This window comes from Danio rerio, chromosome 16 (genome assembly GCF_052040795.2).
Source record: "Danio rerio strain M-AB ecotype USA chromosome 16, GRCz13ab, whole genome shotgun sequence".
Classification (NCBI taxonomy): domain Eukaryota; kingdom Metazoa; phylum Chordata; class Actinopteri; order Cypriniformes; family Danionidae; genus Danio; species Danio rerio.
In genome coordinates, this window is record NC_141036.1 from 50,639,724 (window position 1) to 50,655,000 (window position 15,277).

The 15,277-nt window shown below is 36.7% G+C and overlaps 1 protein-coding gene across 1 annotated transcript in view; it reads right to left on the reverse strand.

The window, feature by feature from the left end:
• Nucleotides 1-1,202: 1,202 nt before the first annotated feature.
• The window catches only part of rbm42 (RNA binding motif protein 42), a 16,394-nt gene continuing 2,319 nt past the window's right edge, over nt 1,203-15,277 (reverse strand). Inside the window, 8 exon segments of the mRNA NM_001003850.1 lie at nt 1,203-1,628; nt 5,103-5,297; nt 6,532-6,649; nt 7,052-7,189; nt 9,814-9,972; nt 10,054-10,223; nt 14,958-15,026; nt 15,107-15,173. Coding sequence (NP_001003850.1) covers nt 1,516-1,628; nt 5,103-5,297; nt 6,532-6,649; nt 7,052-7,189; nt 9,814-9,972; nt 10,054-10,223; nt 14,958-15,026; nt 15,107-15,173 — 1,029 coding nt within the window. The 3' untranslated portion in view covers nt 1,203-1,515.

Below are 15,277 nucleotides of genomic sequence, written 5' to 3' on the forward strand. Positions count from 1 at the left end.
TATTATTGTCGCCTAAGTGAACGAGTCGTTCAGAGTGGAGATTCATTCACAAACGAATCGCTCCCAACGTTAGCATTAGAAGTGAAAGCAGGAGAGGGTGTGTGTTTCAGGACACGGATTACATCAAATTTAATAGGGAGGAGGATAATACATTTCCATGCACATGTAACGGAGGCCAGCTAGTGAAGTGCATTGCATGTAAAACCTCACTCCTCTGACCTCTAAAGGTGCCATAGGCAGCTATGGTCTTTAACCTCCTTGGTAGAGCAACCGACTGCCATGCGGAAGGTTTCCAGTTCGATTCCAGCTCAAAACTGGTTGAGTGGCGTAGGACTGGCGGCGTTACACACACAAATAAATGCTCTTTGTCAGCAATACCCTTGCGGTCACATATCCATCGATCTAGAGAAGTGATGTAAAATTATAATTTAAATAAATATTTGCATACTGACCTCCAGGAAAACTCCCAATCATAGATTTATGTATATATGTGTGTATATTTCTGGCTCTGGATGGCCACAGTCCTCCACTGCAGCTTGGTCAAAGGAGTGCTACCCTGTACTAAAATGGCAGCTCTATTGACGCATTCCTTCCAATTGACACCAATAGCATAGGCAACATCTAATGTAAATAACTATGAGAGCCCAGTAGGTCGGGGCCTGCCAAAAACATCCAAGTTCCTTTGACTCTCTTTTATTTTGTAAGTATATAAGGCCCTAGATTGACTCCATAGAACACCAGGAGTCAAATCCAGTTCCTGGAGGGCTGCAGCTCTGCACAGTTTAGCTTTAACCCCAATTAAAAACATCTGATTAAACTATTCGAGTCCTACAAGATTGTTTGAAACCTACAGGTAAGTGTGTTTAATTAGGGTTGGAACTAAACTGTGCAGAGCTGCAGCCCTCCAGGAACTGAATTTGACACCTGTGCTAGAATGATGGGACAAAAATCTGCGCAGATTTTGTGTGGGCCTAATTATGAGTAATATTAACTTTAATTTACAAGAGGGTTAAAACAACATTTGCAATTCAGAAATTATAGCATTTTAGGAAGCCACCTGGTGGTTGTTATCAGAATTAATGTTTGGGCATTCAATGTTCTGAATTAAAACCTAAAGAAAATCCTCAGTTTATTGGAAATATTAGCATTTTTACAGATATTACTCGAAACAGCCACCTTGTATTGAAGCAAAGACAATCACCTTCCTTAACGACTACATCTTGAAAAACAAAACTAACATATTCGATATACAAACCACATTTCATAGGTATAAAACTCTCTCCTGAAGCTTTCTGGACAAGTGACAGAATTTATACTATTTAACAGAGGGCCAGAATTCAGTGCGTGATAATACATCTACAACTAAATGTCGATTTATTAGTAACGAGGGCCAAATAGGAAGGTGATGCTTGTTTATTTGCAACTAATACAAGTGTTTTACTGACTCCTCCATTATAATCGTCCTGGTTGACACACACACACACAAATCGAGTCCACAGTTTAAGTACAGATGGATTATCTCAGTCCCAACTTCTTCTTCTCCTTCTGTTTCTTACGCACCACCTCCAGATTGCGATCCTTCCATGTACTCTTTCTCAGCTTGATGGGTCTGCTGCCCACATACCTCCCTGAAGCCAAAAACAAGAGAGTGTATGTGTTTAGATGGAGCATGATGGCCTTTAAAAAATATAAAAATAAACAAATAAAAAGCCATTTCCATTTCAGATGCTCTGAACACATCTTATACTCGAGTTATGGGTCTTATTAATAATTAATAAAAATAGAAATAAATAATCTTTTAAAGAATTGAAAATGGGTTTATTAAAGCGAATGATGTGTTTGCTTGGTTGTTTAATATTGTCTTAATTTATTGTCAAAAATAAATAAACATGATAAATAAATACACTAAATAAACAGTTGAAGAAATAATTATTAGAAAAGTAAATCATTTTTCAAATATTTTCCCCGTGCGATTAATTGAAATAGCTTTGAAGTTGCGATTTGGACATGCACGAAATCGTCTGACAGCATGATGTTCCCACAATATGCTATTTGAACCGTTGTGCGCGCGAAGTGAAGAGTGGGAAAATGGCGGGGGGGAGGCGGTTGGTTGTTTGGGGCTGGGGGGGGTGTGCGCTAAGTGAAGAGCGTGGGGAGGTGCCAGTGAACTGAAGGGCGGGGAGCGAGTATGAAGATGGTTGCGCGTTGGGTTCGGTGCGCATGGGGACTGAACCAAATAGCTAGCCGGACTATCCCAAAAACTTGGAATTCAGGGAGTTTTCCAGGAGAACGAACAAAACGGGAGATGGGTCTGAAATACGGGAGACTCCAGGGAAAAACGAGAGTGTTTATACTGAATAGCCTGCATGCGATTGATGAGTCCAGCACAGGAGCACTTGGTGCCAAAAAAAGTCAACATATGTGGTGTGGGATTACTTTGGATACAGGAAGGCTGATGTATCACAGAACCAGGTCATTTGTAAGACCTGTCAGTCACATATCGGATATAAAAGTGAGTGGAAAGTGCGAGCGCATCACTTCCTTTAGCGTTTTGCGCTCGAGCTCCTTTGCCGTTTGTCGCACCATCAACCGTTTTCTCAGAGGATGACAAACTAACAAAGCATTGCTGTTTAGGTGTCCTTTGTATGTCTGAGGTAATTAATCTACCGAAATGTGTATATTCTATACCAAGTATAAAGCTGATCGGTCAGCTCTTGTTATGTGACTCGCGGTGTGGCATTCTGAAAAGTTCAAAATTAAGATGGTCTGAAAAGGGATGTTTCAAATAGGTGCGCCTGGAAAACGTGGATGCAAGCTGCACAACTCCATTATTAATAGCGAACTTGTGCACGCAAAAGATGCGATATGTGAAGGGCCTCCTTAAGCCTAGTTCACACTACAGGATTTTAAACATCAGCAGATCGCTGTGCTGTTCACACTACATGACCTGACTTTGTGTCTTTTGATCTCTGTGGTGTTCACACTACGCAACACTCCGTGAACGATCTACAAGAGGGGGGTCACACACTACATGATCTGACAACATCTCATTCCCCATCAGCTCATTCAAGCTACCAAACCACAGCCAATGAAAATTTGAGGGAGGAGTCGTCAGAAAAAGCTGAACACTATTGGCTGCTTGTGTGCTGATTACATCACTGACAGCTTTTCAAGCTTTGGAGAAAGCATTTAAAAACATCGTCAAATCAGCTGATTTATGAGCGGATTAATCACTCATCTGCAAGGTTTGAGTGGATAGATACACAGAGAGTTTTTAATTTTTGTAATTTTATAACTCTTTGAAATAAAACTAACATATTTATAACACCCTGCCGTTTTCTAACTATCAGTGTATTTCTTTCTGACATTGTTATTTTTTTATTACAAAACAGTAAAGAACTGAGCATTTCTGCCTTAAATTACCATATTGGTTAAAATGACTGCATGCATGTCTGATACTTTTCACTGTGACTTTAAATATGTGTGTATTTTCTTGCCTGGCAACTTCCTGCTAACATAAACAAAACTTTCTGATGGCAAAAACATCAATTTACTTCAGATATCTTTCAAAACAGCATATTCTGTGCTGTTAAAAAGCTCCTGTTTGAAAGTGAAAATGAAAGCCAAGCCTTTAAGTGTTTTAGTATCTTAACTACATATTTATAGGCTGTATTACCAAAAAAATATTATATTTTTAGGGTAATGGTGTCATTAAATATGATGCCAGACATTCAAAGCTTAATTTTAATATCTCAATAATAGCTTTGAATGTAAATATGTTGTGACAATATGGCGTTTTATATGAGAACGGTCAGAATGAGCAGTATGGTAATTCTAATAGTTACAGAATTCTAGTTCCACTGTTAATATAGCCATATCTCATGTCTGTGTTAACGCAGAATGAAGCGAGTGCACCGATGCCCATTCTGACCAATCACAGATGTTTCTGCTGAGCTCCTGAACACACAGCCATTCAGCTCATGCTCATATGCTCTCTCATTGGCTGCAGCTCGTCACTACATCTGACCACACGTGGGGTTGAGTCGGCCGACTGCTCTGGAATATTTAGCATGCTGAATGTTGGATTTCCGTCTGCGAGGTGTCGGCGATCACAGCCCGATCTGTCGGCGAGCTTAACTTCCAAATCGGGCTCAAATCAGGCTTAAAATCCTCTAGTGTGAACTAGGCATTACCAGCAGCATCACAAAGAGGTCTATGACCTATATATGGCAAAAAAAAATCTGTGGACAAGTTAAAAAAAAAAAAAAAAAAAAAGTACAAGCAACTACTGACATGTGGTCAAGAAGAACATCAGAGCCTTACTTGAGTTTGACGACGACGCACGCACATTGTTCAAGAAAATGGTGATGGGTTTCTTTTGCTCTTATCGCACAGCCCTATTTAACAATGTTGATAACAATGTTTAATAAGTTTTTTAACACACATTTAAACATAATCATTTTAAATAACTAACTTTTAATAACTAAGTACTTATGTCTTTGCCATGATGACAGTGTATGATATTTTATATAAAAAAATATTTTGCAAATAATACTAATTCACTTACCTTCGGATTAGTAAGCTAATAATATTTGACGTGAAAAATTATTTTTAAAAAACGTATTACACTTTTATTAACAAAAGAACAATATAATAGAGAACACTGTGAAACTTCTCTTATGCTTACAACATCATGATCAAAAAGGGTTACTATAAAATATCATCACACTTTTCAAAATCTGCAATATATTTCGATGCATTTTAAATATCACATTTTGTGATATCAAAGCTGTCATTACTCTAGTCTTCAGCATGACATGACCCTTTATCAAAACATTTATGCAGCCTAATGTATATATTTTTTGACAAACTTAAAATTGTTAAAAGTGATAGTAATAGATAATAATAGATAATAAAGTAATGATAGTAATAGATAATAAGAAATAAAAAATTAGAATATATTTTCACAAGCACTTTTGATGACTTTAATGTGCTGAATAAATGCATTACTTCAAATAGAAAATGCAGAAAAAGTGAAATATTTATAATGTAAAATGTATATTTTGTTGTTTCTGATAATGTAAAAATCTTCATTAACTCACCGTTCATTTCTCTCATGGCGCGCACATAATCATTGGGATCTTTAAAACTGACGAAGCCGTAACCCTTCGTTTTCCCAGTGCGTTTGTCTCGAACAACCTTCGCCTTCAGGAAGGACGGATACCGGCTGAATGCTCTTGCCAGAATGTCATCATTCACCTCATTCCCCAGATCTCCACAGAATATCCGGAAATCATCTGAGATGACAGGAACAACAAAGATTATTTCAGTATATTCTAGATTATGTTGCTTTACTTTGGCACACTGCTCATAACTTACCCTAGGTAAGCAATTTTTCAACAAAAGTTTCTTATAAAAGTTTCTAGTTTATATATATATATATATATATATATATATATATATATATATATATATATATATATATATATATATATATTTTTTTTTTTATATATATATATATATATATATATATATATATATATATATATATATATATTGCTTAAGGGGGCTAATAATATTGACCTTAAAATTGATCAAAATAAATTAAAAACTGCTTTTATTCTAGCCACAATAAAACAAATAAGACTTTCTCAAGAAGTAAAAACATTTTAGTACTGGAAATACTGTGAAAAATTCCTTGCTCTGTTAAACATCATTTAGGAAATATTTAAAAAAGAAAAGAAAAAAAATATAAATCACAAGAGGCCTAAAAATGTTAGCTTCAACTGTACATTGAGCATTGTGCATCCACTAATACAATTTTTTTTATTAACTGTACTTCTAAATTAAAAGTGTGAAATGTTCCAGGGTTAAGTGTAAGAAAAAAAGGTTAAAAAAAAGAGAAGATTGTTTGGTCACAGAAGAGGCACAGTTGAGGTGGCACGGTGGCTAGCACTGTCGCCTCACAGCAAGAAGGTCGCAGTTCAAGTCCAGGCTGGGTCAGTTGGCGTTTCTGTGTGAAGTTTGCATGTTCTCCCCGTGTTGGCGTGGGTTCTCTTCTGGGTGCTCCAATTTCCCCCACAGTCCAAAGACATGCGGTATAGGTGAATTGAATAAACTAAATTGGCCATAGTGCATGTGTGTGCATGTGAGAGTGTATCCATGTACAGGGTTGCAGCTGTAAGGGCATCCGCTATGTGAAACATATGCTGGATATGTTGGCGAATCATTCTGCTGTGGCAACCCCTGATTATTAAAGGGACTAAGCTGAAAAGAAAATGAATGAATAAATGAATGAATGAAAGAATGAATGAAAATTGGCCGTAGTGTAGGTGTGTGAATGAGTGTGTATGGATGTTTCCCAGTATTGGGTTGCAGCTGGAAGAGCATCCACTGTATAAAATGCATGCTGGATAAGTTAGCGGTTCATTCTGCTGTGGTGACCTTTGATGAATAAAGAGACTAAGCTGAAGGAAAATGAATGAAGGTATGTATGTATGTATGTATGCATGTATGTATGTATGGTCACACCTGTTTCCCACTCTAATAGGCTGGTGTCCTCCCATGAGACGCCGGCTGCAACACGGATGCATTTCTTCACTTTCTCCTGTTTCCCTTTCTTCTTATCTTCTGTGCTGGTATCGACAGGCTGTGCACATGTGAAAGAAAAATGATCATATCAAGAGTTCTCTCGATAAAGGTTAGTTCCTTATACTGTTTCGTTTACTAACTGAATTCAAAATATGAATAAATACTATGAAGAAATATTAAATATATAAAAATAGCATTGTCTTTATCTTTTAAACCAACAGCTGCTTTTTGATGCGTCTTAAAGGTGTAAATAACAATAATAATAGTTTAAAATAAGAAAAAATGGCTGTTGGATTGGAGTGTGTATGTGTATGAGAGAGTGTATGGGTGTTTCCCAGTGCTTGGTTGTGGCTGGAAGGGTATCTGCCACATAAATCATATGCCAAAGTAATTGGTGGTTCAAACTGCTGTCATATATCAGGAACTATGCGGAAGAAAAATGAAAGAATGAATATCAAACCTCCACATGTACAGGCTCAGGCTCCGGCATGCTTGGCCCGATCACACTATCATCGCTGGCCGTTTCCTTCTTGGAGTCCAGCAGCCCAGCGGCCAAGACAGCAGCCTGCTGTTCTGCCACCAGTGCTGACAACTGCTCCTGTGAAGAAGTGCACATTCAGATGATCACAGGGTGTCCGTGGGGTCTTAAAAAGTAAAAGCTGACAAATCAATATAGATAAATTTAAGCCTTCAATGCTATTTTAAAGGTATTACATTTTATATAGTTTTTGATTATACAATATGTAATTGTATGCTAATGTTTGCCTTAATTTAACTTGCAAATATCCGGATGCTGTGTAGTTTATGAAATCAATAAAATCCTGCTAGATTTGACATCACACTACTTTGCTTACTTTAGGAATCAAGGCAACAACGTAGGCGCCCCCTGCTGGATTAACATTTGTATTGAGTATATTAATAATGTTTCTGTTTAGTGCAGGTATCACCAATCTCGTTCCTGGAGGTCCGGAGTCTTTCAGATTTTAGCCCCAACCTAAATCAAGCACGACTGAACAAGCTAATCAAGGTCTTACTAGGTATACTTGAAACACACAGGCAGGTGTGTTGAGGCAAGTTGGAGCTAAACCCTGCAGGGCACCGGACCTCCAGGAACGAGACGGGTGACCCCTGGTTTAGGGTTAGTTTGTTACAATCAGTATTTAATAAATATACTGCAAGTACAATGTCGTCAATGTTACCGGTTAAATACTAATGAGGAGATGAGGAGTTAAAATGTATAGAAAGAGTCTTGAAAGGCATTGAATTCCACTCTCTGATTTCTCTATATACACCCTGGATCACGAAAGCACTGCAATGGAAGAACAAGCAACTTGCAATTTCATAAAGACACACACTAGTTTTTTTTTTTTTTAATTTGATAATTTTTTTTTAAATTAGTTTTTTTAATTTTATTTAATTTAATGCATGCATGGAAAACAAAATAATTAAAAATGGCCAGCCTTTCTGAAGTTTTCCATGAGTTGCACGAGTTGCAACTAATCAAGTTGAAAGAGGAACTTTAAGAAAGAGAGAGAGTTTTGTATTTATTGCCATATCAACTTCTCTATAAATTTGATTTAGTTTTGCCATGAAATAGCCAAAGGTTTATAAATATCACTTTTCTATAATAAAAAAAAATATATATATATATATATAACAATGGCGGTTTATTCTGCTGTGGCAACCCCTAATTAATAAAGGGGCTAAGCAGAAAAAAAAAATGAATGAATGAATACATTTTATATATATATATATTGGGAGTGTAACGGTTCACAAAAATCATAGTCCGCTTCGATACGAAACAGTGGTGTCATGGTTCGGTATGTTTTCGACACAGCAAAAAAAAAAGGAAAAAAAGCTAGAGGATTTCTCTGATTTAATTTTTTAAATGTATTTAAACGAACATTAGAAAAGTATGATCTTGTTTTTTTCTTTTACATATAAACCGTGATAGAGCTATACTTCTGGGGTTTTTGCTTTGCAGCAAATAAAACAAATCCTTCTTTATACTCAAAACCAAACAGCTGCTTATAAAAAAAAATTAATATTGTAGTAGTTAAACAAATAAAAAGAAAAAATCAATTTAGTTTGTATATGGAACTCAGTTTCAGTCTATTTTTAAGTAATTTTTTATTTTCAGAAAGATGAGTGTCCACCTTTTCTTCAGACAGCACAGATCTGCTTGGTTTGACTGTCACCTGCCATTTCAGTAAAGGAATGAAGGAAAAATGTAACGGGGCTCTATTACATTTAACATTTTCTTAAAACCTGACATTTTCACAACACATATATATATATATATATATATATGGGGAATTTTCTTCTTTTAGTAAATGTTCATGAGCCTTGTAATTCTTGTGTAAACAATCTCATTATGTCTTTAGTTTAAAAAAAAATTTTAAAAATCAGTTTTTTTCCTACTACTGGCTGCATTTCACAAAGTTTGAAATTTAATAAAGAATGGAGGTCATTTTATTGAGTAATTTCATGTTTTTATATGTTTTATTTTTCAAAAAAAATTTTGTTGGCAAAACACAAACAAACTGACATTAAAATAATTTTTAAAAAGCAGTTAAGGCACATCTGGGAATTCTGTATATATAGCAGGATGATGTATAGGAATTAATTGTAGGACAAAATAGGGTTTACATATTTCATAGAATGCATCTGATATAATAAATAAAGGTGGATATAATGTGTATTGTGTAACATGTATTTAAATGTTAGGTTCATGTTGAGTGCTAATGGGGAACTAAATAATTAAACTAACTGAATAAACTAAAAAACTATATATATATATATATATATATATATATATATATATATATATATATATATAGACAATATAGTGAAAAAAAGTAACTCACTCAAATTAAACTGAAATTTAAAAAGTATGCTTATATAATGAAATATTTACACTCTTATTATAATACTACATGCTGAATGAATGTGTGATATTACTAATCATTTTAAAATAAAAGCTGAACACAATTTTATAACTAATTAAATTCTTAATCTAGCTGCATTCTAATAGGCTTTATCACACAGTAAATGTTTTTGTCATTGCATATTCATTGTATGGTCGTGATTTATTATTGGTCATAGAAAAATTAAGTTTTGAGATTTTATTATTGATATTTCATAAAAAAATAACAGCATATTCTACAATCTAATTCTTTTTAGCTTAATGAAACAGGACACCGAAGTGTGCTGTTAACTTACCATGCGTGCTTGTTTCTGGCTCTTGAGGTCGATTCTCTTTGAGACAGGAGGTGCTGTGTAAACGGTGGGGGCCGCCTGGATAACACTGGGTGTGATCTTCGCAGGGGCTTGAGTCATAGACCGCGGTGGCCCTAAAGCCATAGGGTTCATACCTCCAACCTGCCAATGATGAAAAACATTTATAACGCGGACTTTAAAGCGAAGAAATCGACGGCTGAATATAATTCAAAAGATACACACTGGTGGCATTGGTCCCATAGGGGGTCCAACTGGAGCCATAGGGGGCTGAGGGGGCCCCACCACAGGTGGAGCCATCATTGAAGGTGGAGGAGGCGGTGGTCTGGGAAGCGGAGGTGCTATCATGCCATGAGGAGGTGGACCACGCATCATCGGCATTCTGTGACCTCCAGCTGTAAAAAAAAAAGAATGAAATAAATGGATTTTTTAAGAGCCGCTATTATGGGGTTTTTGAAAAAGAGCTTTCATGCAGTGTGCAACACAGCTCTAAGCGAATGGAAACATCCAGCTGAGGTTTAAATCTGAAAGTGCACCATGTTTAAAAATATAGATTTTTTAATAAAAGATTAAACTCGGAGTCGTTTAAATAATTCAGTGATTGTTTGGATCTTTTGCCTGTTTATATCTACGTCGTCACAAAACAAAACCAAGCATAAAGGCTACGTTCACACTGCGAGGCTTAATGCTCAAATCTGATTTTTTTCTCAGATCTGATTTTTTTGCATAGCTGTTCACACTGCTCTTAAAAATGTGGCCAATTTCAGATTTGCAGTGTGAACAGATCCTGGTCCTAAACTGACCCGCATGGGCTAAAGTACATTACGGAGAGCACAAAATGTCTAATTATCCACACACGTGTGTGCTGCATGAGTAATCACGTTGTCAATGTCAGATCATGCTTATATGATTATTACCCTTTTCACAGACAACTGTGCTGTAATTCATCAACTGTAAATGATTGTTCTGTTACAACTACTGTGTATTTCGGCATTTGAGACCTAAAATAAGTCTCCTGTGATCAGGGCCGGCGCGTCCATAGAGGCGACCTAGGCGGCCGCCTAGGGCGGCAGTATAGAGAGGGCGGCGTCTGCAACACCTCCCTTACCACCTGCGTCCTCAGTTATGTCTGCGACACCTCCCCCGCGTCTTCAGATATATTCGTGCATAGACGATAGAATAGAGAGGGCAGCGTCAGCGTCAACTCCATCAGCACCCACGTGTCCTCAGTTTTATCCGCGCATAGGGCGGCAGAATTGAGGTACGCGACACCCGCGCGTCCTCAGTTATATCCGCGCATAGGGCGGCAGAATAAAGTGCGCAGTGTCCGCGACACCTCCCTCCCTCAGCACCCGCGCGTCCTCAGTTTTATCCACGCATAGGGCGGAAGAATAGAGAGAGCTGTGTCCGCCAGTCCGCGACACCTCCCTCCCTCAGCACCCGCGCGTCCTAATTTATATCCGCGCATAGAGCGCCGGAAAAGAAGTCCGCGACACCTCACTTCATTTTCATAACCGGTCACTTTCGTTTTCACATTGGGGTTAAGGGCGGCGTGATAGTCCTCTGCCTAGAGTGGCAGTTCAGTTTGCTCTGGCCCTGCCTGAGATAAAAAAAAAAAAAAACACTGATCGTTTGTTATTTATGATAAGCGCAGTGCGTGGCGGTTTGACCACCGTTGTAGTGAACTCATCAAGGGATGAGCAGCCGCAGACTGAGCTGTGAAGGCGGAGTTGGTTTATCTCCGTTTGTGGAGTTATTTAATTTTACTTCGTTATAAACAGCAGACACGTGCAGAAGGGTAGTTTGGATGCTCGAGCACCTGCCCTTTTTTCTCTTGGAGAGAAAGTTTACCTCATTTGCACCCAGATCCCCCATCCGCAACACCCAAGACGCTTTTCGGCTTCACGATCTACCCGTGCCTCAATCGTTAACTTGATTAGTTAACAAGCACCAGTTATGCCTTCAGAATCTTTTTCAACTTGAACATCCAACTTTCTGTGGTACAGTACTCGCCCTGTGTGCTGTTCTACTGTGCTGCTGAGGTGTAGATGATGTCTGCAGCACAAAATGATGACGCATGTCACTCAAAGATTGTGTAAAAGTCACATGTAATCCGACATAACCGTTCACATTGCAAAACATCAGATCTGTGTCTGATTTAAGACTACATATGAAAGTGGCACAGATCTGACCTGAAAAATCAGATTCCATGCGGTTTGGGCTGTTCACACTGTCATCACCTGAGTCACATGAGGGGGAAAAAATCAGATTCGGGCCACATTTGCCTGCAGTGTGAACGTAAGTGCCGGTGTTCTGATGATCTGTGCTACCTCGTCAGAATGTACTACCGGTAGCTTAATCTGTCATATTTCTCCAAAAAAAAAAAAAAAAAAACAGACTTAGCACATCTTGTCAGCTTCAAATGTCTATCAGACTGAATTACCACATTAAATAAGGATGTAAAAACAATGTCAGCTTCAAATATCTATCGAAATTAAATACTACTCTATTGACCAATGAAGAAAAGGGCATAGCAGCTTCAAATGTCTATCAGAGTAAACTACTGCCCTCATTTTTTTTCATTAGTTTTATATTTAATTTGTTTATTAGAGTGGTAGTTCATTCCGATTGACATTTGAAGCTGACAAAATGCACTACCCCTGTTTTTACACCCTTCTTTAAGGAGGTAGTTCATTCTGATAGACATTTGAAGCTCACAATATGTGCTAACCCTGTTTTTTAGATGAAATATGACAGATTAAGCTACCGGGAGCACATTCTGAGGAGGTAGCACAGATCACCAGAACACCGGATCTGGTAAAACATGAACGTGCCTTTCTGTTCAAACACTAACGTGTGTGGGACTGATCATGACTGAAGATGAGTGAACATAATAAGTGAACATTCTGGTGATTAATGCAATAATCTACCTTGCAACGGAGGATTCGTCAGACATTTGTTAAAGAAAGCATCAGAAAAGACTATTAATATATGGGACTTTAGAGCTTGACAGGAACTTTATCAGTTCACAGTTCATGGACCAGTTTCCTCCTCAATTTTACAAGTGGAAGTGAGTGCGATTAAAATGGCTGCCTCTTTGTCTTCTCTAGCTTGCAAATTATGCATTTAATTGTGTTTTGTTACTTGTAATCGCTCCACACGACTTGTACTGTATCTGGTTAACTCTTAATATTCTCATATTGCATCTAAAACCACATTGAAAACGTGACTGCATTAAAAACCGCTTTCTTTACGGATTTAAATGCGTTTGTAATTAGGTAAATAATTAGCTAAATATAAATGCACATTATAAGACAATAGCTGCGTCCCAAATTGCATACTTATGCACTATTCTACGCCATTTTGAAGTATAAATAGTGTAAGTAGTGTGTTCACACTGAAAACTATAAAAATAATAAGTGCACTTTAATTACCCGGATGATGCACTCATTCAGCCGCTAAAATGAAGTGTGTAATGATGGACACTTCACGCACTCAACGACCGCAGGTTTGCTTACGTAGCGGAAGAGGCGGAGCTATCGGACGCACATGTTGAATAACTTTATTTATTTTGGATGGTGAGAACAAAATTCTTCTACGAGAGTGATTATAGCGCCTCCCGATGGTGAATGCGGCAACACTCACGGCAGGTAATATTTGATAATTCGGTCGTTTATTTCACTGATTTGGCAACCGTCAAACGTCATCAGGGAAACGGTTTGAATTTCCGCTTAGTAAAAAAACATTAGTGTGCCATTTGGGACAACACTACATACATATACTTTCCTGTTGAGTGTGTAAGTGCATAAGTACATAGTGCATGAGTGCATAGTGTATAGTGTGCCATTTGGGACGCAGCTAATGACATTGTTTTGTAGGAAACCCCCCAAAAACAAAATATGACCCTTTTTAATGCATAATAGGGGCTCTTTTAAGCATGTCTTTTATGGCGTTGCATGTGTTGGATGATTGTTTTGTATTTTTTTGCACGATTTATTTCTGATCCTTTGCATAATGTTTTTGATAAGTTTTAATGTGCTAAAATATTTGTTAAAGGAATTTCATTAAAAAAAATTTAAAGCATTTATGCATGTTAAAACTGTAAAACAGTATTAAAATGAGATTGCAATAGATCGCAAATAAAGAAAATCACTTATCTATAAATTCATTATTTAATGCATAAAGTAGCCTGTTTAAAAAGCCTATTTAATTGATCTGGAACTTTTAAGATTTTTTTTCTTGTAAATGATAAAAATTGCATCAGTAATGTGTCTCCTTTGACAATTTTTCATCCGATTGAAGAAAGTGAATCTGAATAGCCTCGTGAACATAATACATTATTATTTTATTTTTACATTAAAATCAAAACTGGGAATCAATGAGAATCAAAATTCTCACTATCCCCAAACCTACTTTTTATATTAAGTGCTCTACAATGTTCTGTAAAATAAATAAATAAAGCACAATATATATATTTTAAATACAGGTCATAGTGGAGACGTCTCATTTGGTGTCTGCATTAAATTAAATAAACAAATAATTAAATGATGTTAAAAACATTTTACAGAAGCATTTGACCTTACATGAGTGTGTTTTAATACTGAAACAGATGGTTATTAATTGTTTTGTTGAATCTGAAGTTCGATTTGTGGTCTGTGTGCTGCGAGCTTATTTAGTGGCAAGGAATTTTATGATTAAAGGGTATTTATTTTCTCCTTGTAGGCGAGGAAATGGGATTATTTTTATTTTGCATTGTTTCCATACAGCCCTGTAGTCACCTTTGGTTTATTGACATTAAATAAAGTCAACATTAAACATTAAAATAACTCTTGTGGGAACAAAATGTCAAAATATAGCTTAATAAAGTTAATTAATTAATTAGGCTCAACAGATATATTTATGTAAGAAAAGAAATGCATGCCTATTCTGATCTTTTAAGATACATATAAAAGAATAAGTAATTACATTTTAAACTTTTATTATATTTCTAATTATTTTAAAACTCTTTGCTGGATTAAAGAAAAAAGATTTAAATATACTAATAATTTCAGTATACTGGTAAACTTGTGGTGAATAAAACTTTTAGACAAATACTAAAACACATCTTACAAAGTTCTATTCCTGATTACCTGGCCTCTGTAAGACATGCGGGACAAATGCAGGCCGCAGAACTGGAGGTGGCGGTACTGCTGGCATAGCTGTAGATAAATATCAAATCATTGTTAGTCGATTTCCACATGTGAATGTTTAAAAGTGTAAATACTGAAAAATGTTTTACCAGGACAAACAAATGTGGGTGGTGGACCAACTAAAGTTGCAGCTCTTGCCTCCAAACTCTGCTGGACCTTTTGGAACAAAAAACAAACAAACAAAAAAAAAAAACCAATGACCAACTAGTAATATGAGAAGTAATTACTTTTTGTTAATTTAACAAAAAGTATAACTTAGA